Source organism: Esox lucius, chromosome 17 (genome assembly GCF_011004845.1).
Source record: "Esox lucius isolate fEsoLuc1 chromosome 17, fEsoLuc1.pri, whole genome shotgun sequence".
Lineage (NCBI taxonomy): Eukaryota > Metazoa > Chordata > Actinopteri > Esociformes > Esocidae > Esox > Esox lucius.
This window is the reverse complement of record NC_047585.1, coordinates 26394151-26417401: the sequence shown is the minus strand read 5'-3', so window position 1 is coordinate 26417401 and position 23251 is coordinate 26394151. Positions and strand designations below refer to the sequence as shown.

The 23251-nt window shown below is 47.6% G+C and overlaps 1 protein-coding gene across 6 annotated transcripts; it reads right to left on the bottom strand.

The window, feature by feature from the left end:
* Positions 1-135: 135 nt before the first annotated feature.
* LOC105030000 (rootletin) lies at positions 136-22983 on the bottom strand. 6 transcript variants are annotated; one of them, XM_034287239.1, is made up of 38 exons: positions 22837-22983; positions 19429-19555; positions 19135-19274; positions 17672-17863; positions 15918-16001; positions 15699-15796; positions 15427-15592; positions 15232-15338; positions 14875-15102; positions 14566-14656; positions 14389-14475; positions 14095-14304; positions 13231-13430; positions 12574-12756; positions 12314-12458; positions 12023-12169; positions 11580-11810; positions 11222-11415; positions 10906-11033; positions 10551-10720; positions 9916-10095; positions 9549-9683; positions 9311-9454; positions 8985-9223; positions 8709-8868; positions 8420-8587; positions 7589-8018; positions 6658-6824; positions 6289-6409; positions 5919-6082; positions 4610-4825; positions 4254-4478; positions 3619-3768; positions 3249-3449; positions 2692-2823; positions 1805-1843; positions 1015-1188; positions 136-928 (listed from the first exon to the last, which is right to left on the bottom strand). In XM_034287239.1, exons 3-38 carry the CDS (start codon positions 19267-19269, stop codon positions 863-865), a joined length of 5907 nt encoding a protein of 1968 aa, XP_034143130.1. In that variant the 5' UTR covers positions 19270-19274; positions 19429-19555; positions 22837-22983; the 3' UTR covers positions 136-862. The 6 variants fall into 6 exon arrangements, with proteins under 6 accessions (XP_034143130.1, XP_034143127.1, XP_034143128.1 ...); XM_034287236.1 differs by lacking the exon at positions 22837-22983 and adding an exon at positions 20073-20826; XM_034287237.1 differs by lacking the exon at positions 22837-22983 and adding an exon at positions 20073-20826 and having other exon boundaries at positions 15232-15281.
* Positions 22984-23251: the final 268 nt, after the last annotated feature.

Below are 23251 nucleotides of genomic sequence, written 5' to 3'. Positions count from 1 at the left end.
TTTTCTGGAAAGTTCTTTGAAACTATAGAGAGGTTTTAATACCGCTGTCGATCATTTTATCTGAAGAGCCTGTTTATATAAATCTGCTCTGTTTAGCTGTTTTACCTGTACTCAAACAGGCATTGTAGTCAAAGATGCTTTATCAACACACATTTACTCCAGACACACAACTGTTATTTTGCATTCTCTCACAAACATGACTGATTCATGTACACTTATATACACCCGATAGTTATGAACACACTTCAATATGTGCTATTTCTAACTAACTACAAGAATATAAATCTAAAAGCCTAAACATACAAAAACAATTCCTCTCATGTGGACCAATCATTTGTTCTTCACATAGAAGGTAGTGTCTATTGGTCCCAGAAAAAATAATAAGCCTATTTCAGAAAAATACTAGCAAGAAAAAAAAGGTACCTTCAAATGGCCGATGAACTGTTCTAGTGCTCAGTGAAAGAAGCCCATTTACACCTGCACCTAAGTTCCATGTTAAATCCTGATCTTGACTGTTCAATAACTGACACCTGTATAAGAATGTGGGTCCAATCAGAATGTGGATAAGACCAGGACAAAGGATGCATGTTAGAACCTCCTAGAAATTAGGCTCCAGAGTGTTTTCCCTTTATATGCTGGTCTGACGGTGTGTTTGTGTGGAAGGGAAACCTGGAGCTGAGGACTCCTGCTCCGTTTACACCCCAGTCATTCACAGTGTCCTCCCACAGCGATGCCGAGGTTCTCCCTGAGTAGGAGTAGGTCCGTGCGTTGTAGCGTCAAGTCAGAGGAGCTGATTATGTCAGGATGGTTCTGGAGCTTCTAGTGTGCTCTTACTAAACACGGAGCCACTTCCAGGCAGACATCAGGTGGGTAGGGAGGGCTGTTTTCGCCTCAGCTCCTGCTGTAGCTGCTCCTTCAGAGTAGACACCTGAGTGACAGACAGACAGACAAGGACTCAGATTCACATTCCCGTTCCTTCTTCCTGATGCGCATACTTTTTACGGCTGAGCCCACCTGCTCCTCCAGGCCTTTGACCCGGTGGCGGTGGGCTCTCTCCCGTGCAGCCAGGGTCCTCTCCGTCTCCCTCTGGGCGACCCTCAGCCTCTCCGCCTCGCGAAGCGCCTCGTCATGCTGCCGCATGGAGCTCTCATTCACACTGTGGGACTGCTCCATCTCGGCCAGCTGGGCCTGGAGACGGAGACATACACAGATGCAACCCCTGACCAATACTCTTATATCGACGAAGTCAAAATGGCACACAGAAATGTCTTTGTTTTATTACGTATACAAACTTTTACAAATTTTATTGTTCAGTGGCTCATGGAGAATGCTAGTTCAAAAACAAATAATGGATAGTCAAATATTATTCAATACTGACTTTTAGCTAGGGTAAATCATCTAATTTCTGTACTTCTTTGTGAAAAGGTTGAGGACAAACTAACAGAATCCATCATGGTTGAGTTAAGAACAAATGAGCCAACAATTCTGCTCAAATGAACAACATTAGGTGTACAACTAGCAGCAGTTGCATTCAGAGCCAAAGCCCTGCGGCTACAGACATGTTGTAGTGATTCCAATTCACATTCGCCTCCATGAGCTTTCATTTGAATGGCTTTAAAGGAACATGACCCCTGGAGCTCCGAGGACAACAGACAGACACTCTGGGAGGGTCAAACAAACAAGGAAGAATGTACAATAATACGCAACTAAAGCAATGTCTGGCTTGTCTAACTAAAACTATCAAGTCGAACCTGCCTGATCTATAGCAATACACTAGGTTAACACTGGACATTGAAAAACTCACCATAGAAAGAGTGATTTTCTTTCTAACGTCCACCAACTCCTCCTTTCACAAAGCAAGCAAATAAAAATGCATACCTCCAATATCAGCCAATCACCTCAGTAAACAAAGGGTATTATCGTTACTGGTGGTTGGGGAGTGGACTGTTTCTATGTTACAAACACAAACAGGTCTATGGGACAAAATGGGCAGTTTGATGTCAGAAAAATGAAACTGTGTTACTAGGAAAGGAGTAAATATTTAATTTTACCTAAAATGTGGACTTTGCAGAATTGGCACAAACCTAATAACAAACATTATGGATGTTTCATGAAATGGAACATAAGTAAATGTCCAGAAGCACCAAAAATATGCTGTGAATGCGCACACTTCTGAAGCTAAGATTTTATACATTCTAATCCATCACATCCACAAGGATTTTGGAATTACCCCAAAATGAATAACTTCAAATTTAGAAAGGGAAATGTAGTGAAGTTCACCTTCTTCTGCTTTACTCATTCTTATTCATTCTACCTACTAACCTGTAACAGACCTATCTTGGGTTTTCATTCTCCCTACTAACCTGTAACAGACCTGTCTTGGGTTTTCATTCTCCCTACTAACCTGTAACAGACCTGTCTTGGGTTTTCATTCTCCCTACTAACCTGTAACAGACCTGTCTTGGGTTTTCATTCTCCCTACTAACCTGTAACAGACCTGTCTTGGGTTTTCATTCTCCCTACTAACCTGTAACAGACCTGTCTTGGGTTTTCATTCTCCCTACTAACCTGTAACAGACCTGTCTTGGGTTTTCATTCTCCCTACTAACCTGTAACAGACCTGTCTTGGGTTTTCATTCTCCCTACTAACCTGTAACAGACCTGTCTTGGGTTTTCATTCTCCCTACTAACCTGTAGCAGGGCGATCTGTCTCTGTGCGTCCTGCAGTTCCTGCTCTGCAGTGTTGAGGGAGCGATCCAGACGGCCCTTCTCTGCAGACAGACGCATACTGCCCTCCTCTGTCTTCAGCTTCTGACGCTCCACCTAACAATCCACCATGGTCACAATCACTTCAGTTCTCTTTTCTCAACAGGTGGGACGGGATGCATTTCTCAACAGGTGGGACGGGATGCATTTCTCAACAGGTGGGACGGGATGCATTTCTCAACAGGTGGGACGGGATGCATTTCTCAACAGGTGGGACGGGGTGCATTTCTCAACAGGTGGGACGGGATGCATTTCTCAACAGGTGGGACGGGATGCATTTCTCAACACGTGGGACGGGGTGCATTTCTCAACAGGTGGGACTTCAGTCAGTTCCAGAAGATGCCAGTAACAACGTGAGGGATTTTCAGTGAATGAACTGAACATACATTTACTTCTTGAATTTTCAATGATTTAAGAAGCGGACTCCACACTGAATGCCTCGTCTGTCTGTTGTATTTCTTCCCGTCTTGTCATTGACTCACCTTGTCCAGTGTATTTCTCAGTGCGTTTTTGTCCTTCTCGAGTCGGACGGCCTGTCTCTCTGCATCCTTCTTCTCCGTCTCCAGCATTGCCACGGCCCTCTGAAGCCCGCGCAGCCTCTCCTCTGCAGAGGACCTCTCTGTCTGGGCCGACTGGGCGTTGCGCTGGGCCTCCGTCAGACTGGCGGTCCGCTGTCGCAGGGCCTACAGGGAGAGGGTCAGACAAGCCAAGTATTCCCACACGCTATTACTCGATTAACTCTCACTGTGTGTGTGTGTGTGTGTGCATAACATTAAAGCTGAAGTAATAATTTTGAATGGCTAGTATTCACATTATAACTATGTATAGATAAAAGGCCCTCCCTCTGTTCACCTCCTGTGTCTGGGCCAGCTCTGTTTCCAGCTCTCCTCGTCTCAACTCGCTCTGGGTCAGCTCATTCTGCAGGCTCTGCACGCGCTCAGTAAGTGCCACCATGCTTCGCTTCCCCTCGTTCAGGGACGCCCGCGCTCCATCCACTCGTTCCTGAAAATCAACACTCCATTCAGTTTCATGGTGTAACGGTCCCAGCCGGACGGGACTGTTCTGCTTCGTGTTTTCTGTGTGTTCTTGGTTTGTCATGTCCTTGTTTGGTCTTTCCTGTTTTCAGTTAATCAGTTTATTCCTTTCACCTGTGTTTAGCCCCCACCTGTTTCTGTTCACTTTGTTAGTCTGTGTATTTAGTTCAGGCATTTTCTCCCCTTCCTTGTCGGTCATTGTTGTATTGTGGCGTTCTGTGTTTCATTGTTTAGTCTAGTTTGCATCTGTAGTGCACTGCACTCAATTTTGTTTCCCCCCTTTTGTTCAGATTAAAAGCTCCTTCTTTGACCCTGCATTTGCCTCCATCTCTGTGAAACATTACACATAGCTTCAATCTAAACTGTAATTTACAATTAGCGGTAAACCCATTTACATCACAGGGATGAACCTCGACCAAACAAACCTTAGAATATCAGGCTACATCTCCTCACCTGTAGCTGCCTGCGGTCTTGCTCGGCGACCCCCAGTGTCTTCTGTAGAGCAGCAAGGCGCCCCTGGGTGGCGCTGTGGGAAGCAGTGGCCTCCTGGAGGCTCTGAGAGAGGCTCTGGGTCTTCTCCCTGAGACAGGCCTCTCCTTCTTGGGCTTTAGACAGAGCCTGGCTCAGCCTGTCCACCTCTCTCTGGAGCAACGTCACACGGCTCTCCCCCTCTTTGACCTGGGACAGACGGTCTTTGAGTGTGTCTCAATCCGTGTAGAAGTGTTTGCTTTGGTTACACCTCAGCCTGACCTGCCTCTATCAGGCCTGAGCGTAACCGTGCGGGTATGAGAGTTCATCCCATGGGTTACCTGTTTGAGTAGAGCGGCGTGGCGCTCCTGGGTGGCCTGGCCCTCCGCCTCACGGTCCCCCAGGCTCAGTTTGAGTCTCTGCAGCTCCCCCTCCAGGCTGCGCCTCCCCAGCTCCACCCTGGTTCCCCGGGTCTCAGCAGCCTCCAGGGCCTCCCGCAGGCGCCTCCGCTCCGCCTCCAGGCGCACCTCCCCCGCACGCTGCTTACTCAACTGGTCCTACAGGGTGAGTCAGACATGAGGGAAAGGGAGTGAGCGACGGACAGAGAACAACAGAGAAACACCTCACAGAGGCCAGACCAGACCCAGTGTTAATAACAGCTGGACACATCCCACTCAACTCCTCCCCCAACTTGAATCCCTCTGTTTTCAGCAACAGAAACAGTCAACACCCAGAAAAGTACCTAGCCTCCTTTCCCCTGGCACTTTCTCAGACCCACTCCTTTCTCTCTCCCTCAGCTGTCTTTCTCTGTGTGTCCCTCTACAAACGCTCCCTCTGTGGTCAGGAGAAGTGTTCCCCCATGGTGGTGTGAGGTCTGGATTTAAGAGGATTGGACATTTGGACAGTTGCTTTGCCCAGAAATACGACGCAGAGTTCTGTTTAATGACTCAGAGTGCTGTGGCATCTGTTGTTATGACAGCCACCGTCAGTTTGTGCCCTCAGCTTGTGGTCCCCGTAGGGTCAGCATATGGCAGTGTTGCAGGGTCAGCATATGGCAGTGTTGCAGGGTCAGCATATGGCAGTGTTGCAGTGTTGCAGGGTCAGCATATGGCAGTGTTGCAGGGTCAGCATATGGCAGTGTTACGGGTAAACACTTCTTAGTGTGGCACGTTTTTCACCGGGGCGCTTTATTCTCTCCCTTTTTCTCAAAGTCGGCCCTCTGCATTGTCTTTTGGATTCTTCTCAGTGTCTCGACCACCGTCAGGGTGTGTCAGTCTACCTGTGTGTGTTTCTTCTCAGTGTCTCGACCACCGTCCGGGTGTGTCAGTCTACCTGTGTGTGTTTCTTCTCAGTGTCTCGACCACCGTCAGGGTGTGTCAGTCTACCTGTGTGTGTTTCTTCTCAGTGTCTCGACCACCGTCCGGGTGTGTCAGTCTACCTGTGTGTGTTTCTTCTCAGTGTCTCGACCACCGTCAGGGTGTGTCAGTCTACCTGTGTGTGTTTCTTCTCAGTGTCTCGACCACCGTCAGGGTGTGTCAGTCTACCTGTGTGTGTTTCTTCTCAGTGTCTCGACCACCGTCAGGGTGTGTCAGTCTACCTGTGTGTGTTTCTTCTCAGTCTCTCGACCTCCGTCAGGGTGTGTCAGTCTACCTGTGTGTGTTTCTTCTCAGTCTCGGCAGTCTGCAGGGCTCTCTCCAGCTCCTTGACTCTGTCAGTGAGGGCTCTCCTCTCCCTCTCTCCCCTCCTCATGTTCTCCTCCAGCTGCTGGAGCATGGCCTGGGTGGAAGTCAGACGCCCATCAACGTCACGCTTCCCTGGAAAGACACAGTCAGTCAGCAACCTCACCTCAATGTGATTGTTGAGTTGTAAATGAGCATTGTGTCCAGTGTGTGTGTCTGAGTACTTGTTTCTCTCCCTTTTCAGGACTAACATTCCCAAAAGGTTACCAGTCCAGACTTTTCTAAATGCTTATGCAGGCTTTTGGGTTTGGTTTAACTCCTGAAAACATGGTGGGTCTCACCGTCCTGCCACTCCTGTAGTGTTTTGTGTAGCTGAGAAAGGCGGTTCTGGGAGGAGTCTCTCTCCCCTGTCACCTCCTCCAACTCTCTCTGTAGCGCCCCCAACTGGCAGCGTGCCTCATCCTAAACACCAACACCAGGAACACGCTCACTTAACCCGGCATACAGTGACAGACAGTTACCCTTTCACCTGACTGATGATTGGTTGAATCAGTGGATCACTGAAAGTATTAGCCTGCTCCAGCTGGAGACAACAGAACATATCATCAAACATCACAATACTAACAGACCTCACCTGACGTGAAAGTCTGTAAATATTTAATGTAATGTGTGCAGCAGAATGGTAAACTGTATAATCAGGTGTACGGCACCCTGTCTCTCTGAGCGTCTCGGAGTTCCTGGAGGAAGTCTCGGAGGCCACAGCGCAGTACCTCTGGGTCCATCTCAGGTAGAGGCACGGGCTGGGGTGTGTCCTCCCGTTCTGGGGAGATGGGTCTGGATAAGCCCATTGTGTTGTCAGGGGTCGAACCTCCAAAATCTGGAAGGAAAAATGTAATTCCATTAAAAAGAATTCTATAGGCTTTTGTTTGTCTCTGTAGATCATGCCCAAAAGACGCCCCATGACATCAATCAAACTGACATCTGTCCCACAGAGACTAATCTGACTATATTAACCACAAAATACCTCCAAACTGCTTATCTGCTCATCATTAAGCATGGTCAATTGAATAAATTATGCTGTGGATGAATGAAACCACTCAGACACATCAAATACTCAGCTGTTGGTATGAACTGAGTTACAGGACAGGAAGGAATGTACTTAGGAATGTCATCATGAGGCCACTGGTGATTTAAAACAACTGTGATGGGAGAGTACTGAGGATGGGTCAGGCCTGTTGTAGTGTGTAACCTAATCAATAGATCGAAAAAAAAACACAAATATACAGAATAATAATGTCCCAAAACATGCATCCTATAGGCAATAAATCTCTTACATAATCCTGCAAACACTTTTTGGCCTATATTTAAAGGAAATATATAACCCAAAATAACCAAATGATCTCAAAGTATTAATTTATTTCCAAAACTGAAAAGTCAAAAATGAGCGGCACCCTAGTTTTCAGTACTTTGCACACTCCCTTTACGAGTGTGTGCTTGGACAGCTGATTGGCTTGGAGCTTTACGAGTGTGTGCTTGGACCGCTGATTGGCTAGGAGCTTTACGAGTGTGTGCTTGGACAGCTGATTGGCTAGCAATTATGGGGGTTTCATAAAAACAAGTCATGCTCGGTTTCTCCCTCACCTTTGGGGGGCGACAATGAGCAGCGTAATGGTGAGAGGCTGCGGTGCCGTGTGATGCTGCTGTGGGAACTCCCCCCAGGGCTCCGGCCCCTCCCCCCGCTGGTGCTGCCCCGCCCCCCTGCCCCAATGCCCAGGGTACGGGTCAACGCCGACTGCAGGCTGCCCAGGCGGAACTCCAGCTCCCTGCGTCCGGCTTCAGCCCGGGCCAGCTCTGCCTCGGTCGCGGCCAGGCGTCCCTGGGCCTCGCTGAGCTGCAGGCTGGACTGGGTCAGGGAGTCCTGGGCCGTTTGGGCCCGCAGGGACAGGTTCCTGGCCTCATCCTGGAGCTTCTTCTCACAACCCCGGGCCTCCTGCAGCTGCGTGGTCAACTCTTTCTCACAGCCTCGCCAGCCTGATTCCGACTCCGTCAGACGCCTCTGGAGGACGGACAGCTGGCGAGAGGGAACGATGGGAGGGATGGAGAGAGAAAGAGAAGGAGGGAAATTGGAAGAGATACAGGAGAGGCAGGTGTAGGGGGAGGGGTTGGTCAGGTTGTATATCTAAGTTCAAACACAGTTTAAATGTTCACTCGACACCCCTCCTCTTCCCACCTCCCCTCCTCTTCCCACCTCCCTCCTCTTCCCACCTCCCTCCTCTTCCCACCTCCCCTCCTCTTCCCACCTCCCCTCCTCTTCCCACCTGCCTCCATTTCCCACCTCCCTCCTCTTCCCACCTGCCTCCATTTCCCACCTCCCTCCTCTTCCCACCTCCCTCCTCTTCCCACCTCCCTCCTCTTCCCACCTCCCTCCTCTTCCCACCTCCCTCCTCTTCCCACCTCTCTCCGTTTCCCAACCTCTTTCTTGACGGAGGTCCTGGCTGTATCAGCTTCGACCAGCTTCTGTTTGAGAGCGAAAATCTCCCTCCCTCTCTCCTCTTCTCTCTGCTCCTCCAGGGAGAGGCGCATCTGCAGCTCAGCTACCTCCTTGCCTTTCTGCTCCTTCTCACCATCGAGCACCTTCACCTGACGGAGGACAGACAGTACAGCGTGATGTCTACAACCTGGGCTTGTGCCCGGGTGCTTTTCTACAGCTGGTGAACCAATACACTGGTGATTCAGGGTTGTGACTGTGTTTGTGGCTGACCTGTCTGCGGAGCTCCTGCAGTTCCCTCCTGGCCTCTAGCCGTGACCTCTCGACCTCTCTGAGACAGCTGCGGAGCTCCGCCACCTCCCTCTGAGCAGACGACAGGCTCTCCTCCAAAAGAGCCACCCGCTGGTCCCTCTCTTCGCACTGACGCTTGACACTGACACACGCACACACGCGCACACACGCGCACACTGATTACAACGACTGAAATGACAGTTTTTGCGTCCATGCTTTCAGCAGGACGTTCCACCCTAAAGTGCAGTTAAGCTCTACCTGATCCTCTCAGTTTCTGTACTTCTCAATGTCTCCCTCAGGTGGGTGTTTGATAGGCTGAGCGTATCTCGCTCCTTGGTGACATCACAGAGGGTGCGCCGTAACTCCACCCCGTCCCTTCTGTAGCCCTCCCCAGTGTCCCGGGTTTGGTTGAGACGCCTCTCCATCTCCAGCATGTCCCGCCTCAGCTGGTCTCGGCTCTCCTCACTGGCTGACAGAGAAGCTCTGCACTCCTCCAACTAGAAGGGGACGTTCGGGAGAGGGCTGGATGAATATTCATCCGGACATGGTCACTGGCTCCACCCTCGGCTCTAACATTCCCTCACCTCCTTGAGGGCAGCGTCAGTGTGTGTCTGCAGGTCCGTGCAGTTCTCCTGTAGCCTCTGTAACTCCCTGTCATGACGACAGCCAGCCTCCTCCAGCTGACAGCGCAGCTCCAGTAACTCTGTGGTCAGAGCTCCCACTGCGGCCTTGAGAGAGAAGTGGACACAGATTATATTCTAATTACATTCTAATGCCAAGAGTACATAACGGGTCCAGATCTGTTGGGCTTTCCAATATTACCCTCTCCTGGTCTTTGTGATGCGTTGCCTCCCTGGCCAGTCTCTCCAATTCCAGGGCTGCAGAACCCAACTCTGCCTGCAGGATGGACACCCTCTCAGACAGCACCGCCTTCTCTGCCTCCTTCTGGGACAGCATCTGACGGAGGACAATAGACAGAACCTCTGGGACTGGGGATGACCACCTCACGAGAGTAGACAGGAGACTGGTGAGAGGAAACTGAGACTGCTTCTAGCAATGTTTGGAATGGAGTGAATGGAACGGCATGACCCACACAGAGACATCATATTTTACCCCCTCCCACTGATTCCATTCCAGCCCTGACATCCTACCCACCAGCCACCTGCATGGTCCCTCAGAAGGGACTGACCTGTTGTTTCTCGGTCTCTGCCTGCAGCAGGCTCTGGTCCCTGTCGTGCTGCAAACTCCTCACTTCAGCTCTCAGCTCGTCCCGCTCCCTCTCAGTCCTAAGGACCTGCTCCTCTGCATCCTCTCTGAGCCGCCGCAGCGCCCCCTCATGTTCGGACTCCAAACTGCAGCGAAGGGTCTCCTACAGAAGAAACAAACTCAATTGTTCATGTTCATCATCTGGGTCAAACCGGCCCACATAAAGAACATGAACAACTGAGTACAATTAAAACATACATTGAGACCTTGGTCGAAAACAAAGAAAAAAGTAGGAATCAACACTCAGTAATACTATTAACATTGACGTCTTCAAGCGATACCACCCGAATAACATGCTTACTGCTGGGGCAGGAACCCCTGGGACCTCTGGTACAACTGGAACCTGAACTAGACAGCCTACCAGAGGGGCTCCCAACTCCAGTCCACAAGTTCCCCCGACCAGCACACGCTGATGTTTTAGCCCCAGACAAACCCGCCAGACTCAAGGCATTGAGGTACAGGTAGCATCAGCAGTGCATGGAGGTACACCAGGCCTGGAGTTGGGAAACCCTCGTGTGGTAGAGCCAGACCAGTGCAGGAGGGGACCTCCCGGCTCACCTTCTCAGCAGTCAGTCTCTCGACCTCCTCTTGGTGGTCAGCGATGGAGGCGCGTAGGGCTTGCTGAGACTCCTGCTGGGTATTGCTCAGGGCCTGGCGCAGAACCTCCATCTCCTTCTCACTCTGCGCCAGGATGTTCTCCCCCTCCGCGCGCACGCGCCTCAGTTCCGCTACACGGGGTGAATATGAAGCGTGGTTCATGCAATGGATGTAATGTTGCGGCCATACCCCTTCACATGTTCTATGGCTCCTTAAATTCGACTCTATGACGCAGCAATCTTTTCCACATCGCCAAGGCGGTCACCTAATTCAGTTCTCCTCTCTGAATTTGAATTCCTCTCCCTCCGTCTCTCACCTGTGGTGGTTTCGCAGCGCAGACGCAGACTCTGGTTCTCTGTCTCCAGCTGCTCTCTCCGGGACTCCAGCTGCACCATCTGTTGTTGCACCTCAAACAGGCTGGTCTCCAGGGTCTCCCGCTCCGACCTGCAGGGGCATGACACGTGCACCCCCAAAAACAGAAAACGGTAGAGGTGAGAGACTGTCCTGTGTGACCCCAACGGAGATACTGCTATCCAGTCGGTGGTCCACACGCGCGAGCGCAGATGCAGTCGGTGGTGCGCGCACGCACACACACACACACACACACACACACACACACACACACATCTCACCTGAAAGCAGCCACCTCCTCGCTTAGCGCGGCGTTCTCTCTCTCTGATGCAGTCAGCTGGACCACCAGCCCCGCCCTCTCTCTGGCCAGGTCCGCCCTATCCCGTCCTATTTCCTCCAGGGCCGTGCCCTGCCTCTGTTCCTCACCCCGGATCACGCCCAGCTCTGCGCCCAGAGAGCTCACCTCGCCACACAGCTGGCAGCAGGCAGATACACAGGTGCATGCGTTAACATTGTCAGAGGTTCAGTGGAAAGATTTGGCTTCAGAATTAAGTTAGTATTATGCTTTTTATTTGCTAACTTGTTGAGAAGCCATTATGAAGTGCGTTGAAATGAGTTGAGAGGAGACTCATCATTTACTTGAGTGATTTTGTCCTGCAGCTTCACTTTTTCAGCCCTGAGGCTGTGAAGTTCCGCCTCCATCCCCACCCTGCTCAGCTCTGACTCCTGCAGGGATTGGTGGAGGGCGAGGCGTGCGGAGTCCAACTCTAGCCTGTCCTGCTCCAAACGGACAAGCTCGTCTCTGATGGTCAGCTTCTCTTGCTTGGCTTCGCGTTTCTCAGCCTGCAGGAGGTTCTTCTCCTCCTCCAGCTGAGAGGAAGTGGGAGAAATATTTTAGAGAATGAATGGGTGTGAAAGTACTAATATAATATCCAGGAGGGAATGCTGTGATGTGTAGCCAACAGAACAGGCCAATCATTTCTCCCCCCTGAAAACATGGTCACTGTTGCATCAGTTCTACATGATATCAACCACAGATATTAGTCAATACTGATGAAGACGTTGGTCCTGCTGGAACCCACCTGGCTGATGATGGAGTTTAGGTCAGACTTGTCCTGGGCCAGGGCCTCGTTCATGCTGCCCATCTTGGCCAGAGAGTCACGGAGGGCTGCCTCCTCAGAGTGAAGCTTGTTGACCAGCAGAGAAAGCTCAGCATTACTGCCTTCAGCCTGGAGGACCAAAATGAAGACACCCAGAATATGTAACACAGACACACAGGGAAACTATCAGTGTATTAACTAAAGGAATTCCTATGTTGGGGTTGAAGAAAGACCAAAAGTGAATAACCAATCTGAAGTTTTCGTGTCTCTTACCCGGGCCAGAGCCTCAGTGAGCTGGGCTTTCTCTTCCTCCAGGAGCTGCTTCTCCACCTCTGTCTGGTGTTTGGCCTCTCTCACTGCAGACAGCTCCCGTCGCTGGACAGACGCCCGGCTGTCACTCTGCTCCCACTGCTTCTGACTGAGGGGGCGGGGACACGGTTAGAGACAGAAAGATGGCTTTGTTTTCCATACATACACATATATCAATGACAATTGGTTTCTGACTTTTTCAATTCATCACTTTTCTCACTAACACTCTCTCAGTCTCTGCCTTTGCCAGGTCTCTCTCCTGGAGCGTTGCCTCTTTCTCCTCCCTCTCGTGATCCCACTCTCTCTGGGCCGACGTCAAGGCCTGCTGCAGCTTCTCACAGTCCATCTGCAGTATTTGGGACTTGATCAGTGCTGTTTGGGCGGACTTCTCCACAGCCACCTTATCACTGAGAAGACAGACACAGACAGAGGACAAGATTAGAGACAGTGCACAACTGACCTTTCACACACTTTCTCATGATAAAGGTCAACAGCTAATGGTGGCACTATGTGTACTAGCTATTCTTCTCTCCATTTACATGAACACAAAGACTTATTGTTTTACAAGAGCGCTGACAGCAGACACTTCCTGGCCCCTATGTTTTTAGACTTGCATTATATGTATCTTTTAAGTCCCCTGGGTATACCTGACCAATGTATCTGCCTGTTAAGCCCTCTGGTTGTACCGGACCAATGTCTCCATCTGTTAAGCCTCCTGGTTGTACTTGTTAGTGTGTTTTTGTCTGTTAAGCTCATTGGTGGTACCTGGCCAGTGTATTTTTGTCTGTTAAGCCCCTGGTTGTGCCAGACCAATGTCTCTGTCTATTTAGCCTCCTGGTTATACTTGTCAGTGTTTTTGTCTGTTAAGGCCCCGGTTGTACCTGGCCAGTGTGTCCCTGTCTTGTTTCAGGCGGTCTCTCTCCCTCTGCATCGAGTCTTTCTCTCTTTGAACTCCGTCTCTTTCTCCCTGCAGCATCTGACAGCGTTGCTCTGCCTCTCGTCTGGCTGACTCCGTTTCTGTGAGCTGCCTGCGCAGTGTCTGGACCGATGACTGGGCAGAGGACAGACGCCCCCGAACCTCCTGTGTATCAGGGGGAAAGGTGCATTAGAGAGGCTGAGATGCTGAAAGTGACATGAATGTGGAAGAGAGTTAAATTACAAGAACATTAGGCTCCTCTGAGACTCATCCTAGACTTTCAGTTTCATCCACCAGCTTTAAACCGCTGAAAACAATATATTTTTGTTATTCAAAATATATTTCACAGCGATTTAGAGAGTAAAATGATCCATGCGATTCTTTTTTGATATTTTCTTACATAAACACTAATTGAGTGACTATGTGGATTTTTTGCTAACAGCACATTACAGTGTTTACTATATTACTGCCTGCCCTGGCCACAAATTCAAAATAGCATGTCCATTTTGCCAGGCCGTGTGGGAGAAATCAGTAGGCAAATATCACATCTGATAACAACACTGGTGTATAATTCATATTACGAAACAGAAACATGACATAATTGCTGCAGACCAAGGCAACTGTATTACAGACATTTTTGAGTGTAGCACCTTTAATAAATAAGATTACTTTAACAGGATACGTTTGTAATTTCATTTTATTTTTAAGTGTATCCTAAAAGAAAACAGGCTATGAAAAACCTGAATTCCTAATGCCAGGGAATGACAGTAAATAAATAGTAACAGATGTGTTAAAGTGTCCTGCTGAAGCAGCGGAACAGTGATGAAACCTGTAGCTGGAGATGTCTGCTGTTGACAGCAGAGCGCAGAGCTGACAGGCTGGCCTCTGGGATGAGGGCCAAAGACGAGCAGCGGCTAGGAGAGCTGGATCGCTGTGGTGACAAGGACCGACGAGGAGAGGAGCTACGGAACAGAGCCAATACAGAAGCTTCGCTGTTCTCCTGGTCTGCCTCTGACGAGTCCCCATCAGACAGGACAGTCTAGGGAGGAGGAGTTTAGATGTGAGGCTGGTCAAAGTCTGGTGCGCGTGTGCGTGCATGTGGATTTGTGAGTGGGGACTGTACCTGGGCAATGTCTCGGAGTGTGTCCAGCAGTGTTTCAGTGTGAGCTCTCATCACCTGCATGTCGGTCTCATCGTTGCCACTCTGCTCCTGTACACACAGAACCGTAGTGAGGTGTGCCACCGGGTCTCCTCATGGATAACAGTATCTCCGTTGGGGTCACACAGGACAGTCTCTCACCTCAAGTCTCCTGGTCAGAGAGGCTACGTCTCGGTCTCTCTCCTCAATCTGTCCTTTCAGCCTCTCCACCTCGCGCACTGCATCTGACAGTCTGCTCAGTGGCACACACACCCACAGAGATCACTTAGCATACCTTTGAAGCTCCGAGATAACACGTCAGATTTGTCTAACGCACCCTTAAACATAGACAGGCAGAGACAGGCTCTCATATGACCCTGCTTGGAAGCAGAGCAATCTGTCAGATACCCTTTAGGACCCAGCCAGAGGCCGAGAGGGCGTCAGTTCAGTGTTTATTTCTCTCAGTCTGACCTGGCGTTCAGCTCAGCCCTCTCTGCGTCTCTCCTGGTCTGCAGGCTCATCATCTCAGCCACGCGTTCTCTGAGCTGCGCCTCCAGCTTCCCCCGCAGCGCCTCCTCCCGCTCCAGAGCCAGGGCCGCCCCTCCCTCACGGCTGCGTAGCGTGGAGGACAGGCCGGAGCAGGACGACTGGACCGAGTGGGAGGCCCGGGCCATCTCATTTCGCATGTCTGACAGGTCCCTGGCCCAACATAACAGGACAAATGTCGAAAGGTTTGAATTCCCAAGAGTACAAACCTAAAGGCCTAAATATACAAAAGAGTACAATGGGGTACAATGTGCAGCTTGTTGTGTGGTTAGTGGTCCGGACCTTTCTGTGGCACTCTTCAGCTCACAGACCTGCCTACGGAAGCCCACCACCTGTCGCCATAGGGAAAGCAGACGACTGTGCTCATTGCTGAAATAACTGTGAAAAGACTGAGGGACAGGAAAGGCTGAACTGGCATCTAACAGACAATACTATTTTTTTTTTATTAAAGCATCCACAAACATTGCTATTATTTACCTCCTCTTCCCTCCTCCAATCAGACTCCCTCTGCTCCAGCTCCTCCCTAGATTTGGACCAATCAGCAGTGAGTCTACGTATGTCTTGGCTAAGTGCCTCATTAGCCAGTCCTGCCTGCTCCAGCTGCTCTCTCAGCATTGAATTCACTGCAGACAGACTGTTGCTCCTGTGGAGCATGACAGAGTACAAAATTGCATTCAGTCTATTGAATTCCATTCAGTGTGTCATTTAGTTTCACTACTGATTGGGCCAGACAGATTCCAATCACTAACCTCTGTTGCTCCTCCTCCAACCGGATTAGAGCGTTCTCCAGGTCTCCGCATGGATCCTCATCTCCACGATGACTGCTGCTGGACGTATCACAAGGGCCCTGAAGGGAAATGAGGAGGAAGCCTATGAATCAGGGGAATTGTGGATGAACACCATGCTGGTATTAAAGGCATGGTCAGTTGTTTCAGAATGTCTCCTTGGTGATGTAATGGAGTACCAACATTCAGTCTATGCTGCTCCAGTTCTGAGGACTTCTCTAACACAGTCTTCTCTAGATCTCCACACCTCTTCTTATACTGCAGGACCTGGAAAAGAGGACACAAAGAGGTGTTCTTCTCTAATACTGACTTGTACATTACATTAGGTTCCTATCTGACAACATCCAGTGTTGAATGTCTTAGCAGTGGAGTCTAGTCTCTAACACAAATAGTACTGTCAAAAAGCAACGAATCGACAACTTCCACAGTATGGGAAAGTCAAGTATTTAGTGTGGTTTAGTTTACTTTTTTTTTTTATTAAAAAAATTAAACAGAAAATTTAAAAAATTAAAAGATTTATTTAAAATGTCCCCCAATTCCTCTATTAAAGATCTTAACTAAACAGCCCCCTAATTTTGTGAACTGTGTGTGTTTTATTAATTCCAACACAGATTTTACTGACAGTTCCTTATTTACAACCCCGTTTCCAAGAAGATTGGTACACTGCGTAAAATTTTTATAAAACCAGAATTCAACGATATGCAAATTATTTCAACCCTATATTCAATAAAAAAGTATACAAAAACAACATATCAAATGTTGAAACTGAGATGTTTTATTGTTTCTTGAAAAATATATGACCCTGCATTAAGGCAGAACTGCATTAAAAACAGACCCAGTGGAAATCCCTGCATGGGCTCAGGAGCACTTCCGAAAACCATTGTCTGTGAACCCAGTACATTACTGCATCCACAAATGCAAGGTAAAACACTACCATGCCAAGAAGAAACATACATAAACAAGATCCAGATCCGCTGCCGCTTTCTCTGGGCCGGAGCTCATTTAAGATGTACAGAGGCGTAGTGGAGAACTGTCCTGTGGTCTGATGAATCCAAATTTGAGATTCATTTTGGGAATCATGGACACTGTGTCCTACGGACTAAAGAGGAGAATGATCATCCGGATACTTATCTGCACAGTTCAAAAACCAGCATCAGTGATGGTATGGGGGTGCATTAATGTACATGGCATTGGTGACTTGCACATCTGTGAAGGCACCATTAATTCTGAACAAAATATACAGGTTTTGGAGCAACGTATACTAACCAAGACCTTGCTTATTTCAGCAGGACAATGCCAAACCACATTCTGCACATATTACAACAGCATGGCTCTGTAGTAAAAGAGTCTGCAGTCCAGACCTGTCCCCCATGGAAAACATTTAGGGCATTGCGAAATGAAAAATACGACAAAGGAGACCCTGAACTGTTGAGTAGGGGAAATCCTATATCAAGCAAGAATGGGAAAACGTTTCACTTTCTGATCTACAGCAATTGATCTCCTCAGTTCCCAAACGCTTACAGAGTAATGTTAAAGACCTGATGCAACACAGTAGTAAATATGCCCGTCCCAACTTGTTGCTGGCATCAAATTCAAAATGGGCATTAATTTTTCCAAAAACAATAAAAATTTTCAGTTTCAACATGTTGTCTTTGTACTATTTTCAATTACATACAGGGATAAATTATTTCTATATCATTGCATTATGTTTTTATTTGCATTTTACGCAGCTTGCCAACTTTCTGGGAAACGGGGTTGTAATACAACGTCCTACTATCACTGGGTTGTGTTGTTGTCCCACCTAGTTATGTCATGGTGTCCTAACTGAATGCCACGAAAGATGACTAAAATGTAAAATTGGCTTACAAAATCAACCAGCAAAACACTATGGACCTACCCTCCAAATAAAACCCAAATGATGTATGGTAATGTAATACCTTGGCCTGTAGCTTCTGCACAAGCTGAGCCTGTCTCTGCTGGCCCTCCTGGTAGGCTGTGAGCTTGCGCTTATAGGCTGCCTGCTCCTCGTCCAGACGTCTGCGGAGTTCCACGTTCTGTTGAGCCAAACTGCGACACTCTGGCGAGTCCCCCTCCCCATCACCAGCCTCTAGGCGTAGCGCCTGCTCTAGCTGTGTAGGATGGAAACCCAGAGGATCACAGACTTACTCTTCAGAGTACCACTGTTGCTACCAGGTCTTCATGATATAGTAGCTAGGATGCTGTTTTTAAACTGGCTTTGTCCTCCCTTCCCAACGGTCATATCAAGTTGTATTTAGGGCTCTTTCATTGCAACTACTCTCAACCGATTCAGGAGATCTAATGATTGCAGCAAGCCTTCTTCCTAGACATGGCACAGAGATACTACTACTTGTCACATGGGTCAGCATGTGTGAGGGAACACTAACTCAATGACCTTACGACCTCTGTTGGCTTTCAGGTGCCTGAGGGAGTCTCTAGAGCATGATGACCACAGGAAATCCCAGCAGACCATGTCAGTACATTTACATTAGTGTGTTTAGTTAGAAGACTAGAGCATGGTGACCACAGGAACTCCCAGCAGACCATGTCAGTACATTTACATTAGTGTACTTAATAAGAAGAATTTAACTGACGGTTTCTGAATTGGTTGTAGCTGTGAGACTAATTGGGCCAGTCAATGCGTAACTTTTGTTATTTGTTGTGTTTTCGGTGGACTGCAGGAGGTGTAGCTACTGCATTGGCAGGAGCCACTGGGCATCCACACAAACCATTAGAAAAAAGATGCAGGAGACATTTCAGTTTTGTTAGGGGGGCTGACAATCTTGCATCTGTTCTGATGCCATACTACCCGCAACCCACTCTGATCCCCCCTTTTTCCATTAAAGCCCCTGTTTACAATCACCAGGGGTGACAAATGCCATAGCAACATGCCACTTCACTTCATTCAAAGCCCTGTAACCAAGGAGACAAACAAAACTCTCCAGGGCAGAATGACAAAGAAAGGAATGAAAGGAATATTGAGAAAGGGTTACATTGGTATTCACTATGTATGTGTTTTACAATGCTACTTTGACTGTGATCTACTTTATCTTTAGGGCCAGGTTCACCTACTATTACTTCACCTGAAGGACGAGAACATGAAGGTGGGTCAAGTATTATAATCCCACTACATACTTTATATGGTTTCTAGCAGCCAGGGCAGCTTAACACTCAAACCAGCTAAAATGAATCAGTAAGAATGGACCTCACTAACTAATCACCACCAATCCAAATGCATTCATTCTCTCCCTCTCAACCTCCATCTTCTTATGTGCATCACATCCAGTTATGTTATGTTTTACTTAGTGTTCCCCTCCTCATATCTCATACTTCATATCTTCTCCCTCCTAAACACGTTCCTACCTCCTCTTCTGTGTCTTACCCTCTCGCTGATGGCGCTGTATTTGATGGCCAGCTCATCACGCTCTGCCCGGCTATGGGCCAGGAGGTCCTCCAGCCTCCCCAGCTCTCCCTGTAGCACCCGGTTCTCCTCCTGGACTGACATCACTGATGACATGGGTCCTGCAGGAAACGTGCAGAAGAGAGAGAAAGGAAGAGAGAGAGAGAACAGGACCACTCGTTGTGTTGATGGGGAGCACAGCCTTTCGTTCAATATTCAGGACACTACTTTGAATAAATGTGATATTTTTGAGCAATTACGTGGTGGGCCTCTCACCGCTCTCGTTGAGGTTCTTAGTGACGATCTCTCGGACCCGTGCAGGTAGACATGTAGGAGGGTCTTCAGGAGAAGAGCCTCGGACGATTAGCCTCTTCTCTTCTGACAGCACACTCTCCTCCAGTCTCTGCGATCACACCAACAAACATTTACATTGGGAAAAGGAGAAATAGGAAGAGACAAGAGCGGTAACATATCCCCTGATTGATAGGTGTGAGGCTATTTCATTACCCTGTTGAATGTAAACACTCATTGATTGATTACGCTGTCCTCAGTCTCTGTCTTATTTGTGGTAAGTATATCTCGTAAGAGACAGACTAAATCTCAAGGCCCCTCAGTGCAAAGTGCCACTGAGGACAGGTGGCGTCTCAGCAGTAACTCCTGCCTACCACAGAGCTGTGTTCAGAATAGAAATCTGACCTCATACTGCACACTGCAAATACTGTACACAAACAGATTTTTTTTAATGACTTCTTAGCTATGAAAAGTTCAATCAAGATAAGACAATTGTAATAACAATAAGCTATATAATTATGACATATCGAGTTCTGTAATGATGTCTGATAAACATTGACAATTATTTACAGGAGATGAAAGTACTACAACTATATAGAAGCGCCATCATGCAGTGCCCATGACATAACCTGTATTACAGATTCCAATTTGGAATCCGCGTTGGAGTTCTCTGTGTCACTCATTGATGGACGGTTTATTTGGATCCCCCAGACAAGATCTTCAGGCCCAGACAATAAACTTGCTTCACTCCGTCCAGTTCGCCGGCAGTATTCAAGTGGGATTAAAACATTCGATTTAGGTCGAAACGGTGCGTGCGCATGTAAATACGAATGCCTTTCTATAATTAGACACTTATCAACCATTAAGAAATATAGGCTGTCTGCTCGAGAGTCCAGAAAGTTTGAATGGTTTTCTGAAATCACCAGGTTACTCCCACGTCCCAAAACCGACCGTCCGTCTAATTCTTTCTCTACAGGACTGTCCCGGAGAGATTGAGGACAGGATTAGCAGAATTTAAATCCCACCTCCCACTCTCCAGCAAGAGCGCTTTTGCGCATTCTTTACCTGCCACTTGCATGAGTGTCCAATAGTCCCCAAAGATCCCATAGTACTTATCATAAGAATAGTTTTTTTTCCACCACGGTATCACGGATACATTTCCAGTCTAACCATCTAATAAACCCCCAGCTTCTTACTGGCTCATGCATGCCCTCTCTTTCCCCGTAACAAGTAAATCGTTTTACTTAATGAGGGATGTGATCCACCCTCCTCTCGTCTAACTGTGCGCGACCATATTAACCTTGTTGAAAGGAATATTCCAGAGTGCAGAATATGAGCAGTAAATAAACAAAATCCGCAATATTTGATATTTTATTATTTTATTCAATAACCTGTAGGCCTACCGCAGATTCAAAACTTTTGTTGTAAGAGTAATTGGACATTTTGTGAGCGTGAAAGGTCTGTTGCCGATTATAACGTTGCCGTAAAGTGGACCCAAAACTCATGATCAAAAAGAAAGAAAAAGGAGAAGACTTGTCTCGCTAGTATCCAGGGCCCAGTTAGACCAGCGTGCCTACTACACCACCTCAACGCATGAATAACCATAGTAACAGACATTCCAACAAAAGACTAGGGCTTGTATGTTAATACAGACCCCTCTGTCGAAGAACGTCGGCTTAAACCACATCCCCATAACTCAGCATACTCTCATTTTGAAAGATAAGCATAAAACTGCTGTTATATATTCTAACTACTGTAGCTATAGCTATATTTGGCCATTTAGCCCCAAGGGTTTATCATGTCGAATTTCCAGCTCAGAATTAAAGTATTGGGTCTATTTCAGACAAGGCTCGGATACCTTAGTTTCCCAGCACTGTATGGATCTTTTTTAATCTAGACTACATTTATGTAATTTACTGGACGCTCTTATTCGGTGTCCCCAACCCCCTGGAACAAAACTTAAGGATCGAAAATAGAAATACAAAACAATTTTATGATAGAGGTCAAGCACCAGCCCACGGTGCCACCGCACCTCCGGCACACTTGATAGTACGCCACTATTGATACCCTTACACCAGTGTTTCCCAATCCTGGTCCTCGGGACCCAAAGAGGTGCATGTTTTTGTTTTTGCCCTAGCACTCACACACCTGGTTCAAATGGTGCCCTACCACTTACACACTTGATTGATGTAATCAACATATCGTCAAGTCTTTAATTTCAATCAGGTGTGTGAGTGGTAGGGCAAAAACAAAAATGTGCACCCCTTTGGGTCCAGAGGATCAGGATTGGGAAACACTGCCTTACACAGTTCGTTTTAGCCTATTAAGCATAAATGATTACAATTATATTTCGGCGTATTGGACATATGGGCATATTTTAATATAATGCATCTTGAAAACATGATTGTAATGCATTTTGGGACTGTTGGCCTATCATCAGTAGACTAATAGGCGTGATAGAAATAGCTTTGGAACAGGACCGTATCCCGGGCTGTGCCAGGTAACCTGCAGTCCATCGTCAGCTGAAAACAGAAGTGCGGTATGTTAAGCACTTATTAGAATTTAAGAACCGGACAAAAGCGTTCAAGAGGAACCTGAATAGTAGGTCCTGAATAGTAGGTCATTTCGAATTGACTTTTAGTCCTCTAACAAGGTAGCATGGTTAATCACTCCGTAACATAACTCCTCTATAAACTTAATAGTAAGTTTAAATATTCTAACCACCTTCCATTGGAAATGCAGTCGAAAAATGCAACACGTGAATACGATCCTTCTCATTACTCCACGTGCCTTAGCTACGTGTAGAGGATAGGAACGTGGAGGACCGCTAGGGCTAACGCCTCATCCCAAAACATAAGCGAAAACGCTTCAATCCTGGCAAAATACTCAGCCCGGCAACCCGAGACAGATAATCGAATCCCTTCATTGGCCACAGTGAATAGACACGCCCAATCAATTTCGAAAAAACTTGAAAACACTGTAACAAAAATCTAAGTTAGGTCAGCTCAGGAGTAACCCCAGATTTACCAAAAATGTTACATTATCGCATTTGTAAAACACTCATCGATAACATTTTCGCAGAACAGCCTAATTGTTGCCAAGATGTGATGATCCAGCGTGCACGACAGCGCCTACAATCACATCCGTAAATCGAAATCCAATCACCTGTAGCCTGGTGTGGCGTCTATCCGTCACCATGGAGGCAAAGATGCCGATTTACAGAATTAACGTCTTTACTAACGACCGTGGCCCCCCAAAAACACGCAATTCGGTGAAAATACAGCATTCATCCGTGTCGCTTCTGTAATACAGTAGCTTAAGCAACGAATAATGCGTTCATTCAGCACTTCCTCAAAAACATTCAATCAGACAATTCACACACGCGTGCCTTACCTAGAATGAATAGGATGGAGTATACCCTACATAGCTGTCAACTCCGTATTAAATAGCATAATAGTTGATCTGTTATTACTACCGATGTCAAATGTTTTGCAAGACCGCAACCAGTCAACTTAGAGCGATATGGTGCTGAGGCCGATATGCTTCTCCCCATACCCTTTCCGGGGAGGGACTTGACAACCGAGATTTTACCCTAGTGATGGAAGTGATGGAAAGACTCTTGAAAAACTCGTATTTCTTCGAATCGTTCAGTTATGAGGTATGAGCGAATATATTCGCTATATTAACCTCTAAACAACATTTTCTAATAGTAAGTTTGAAGTGCCCTCACTATTAAAAATAGCCTACAAGTGCCCTCACTATACAAAAATAGCCTACAATCTCCGACTGGTAAAGTAAATAGATTTTT

What these genes read in the sequence shown, in the direction of transcription:
- LOC105030000 (XM_034287236.1), bottom strand. Translation starts at nt 20,306, where the DNA reads ATGGTTGATAAGTGTCTAATTATAGAAAGGCATTCGTATTTACATGCG. An exon ending in CTCTGACCAGGAGACTTGAG is followed by an intron (nt 14,476 to 14,565) that starts GTGAGAGACTGT and finishes CTGTGTGTACAG; the next exon opens with GAGCAGAGTGGCAACGATGA. An exon ending in TGCAGGACAAAATCACTCAA is followed by an intron (nt 11,416 to 11,579) that starts GTAAATGATGAG and finishes GCCTGCTGCCAG; the next exon opens with CTGTGTGGCGAGGTGAGCTC.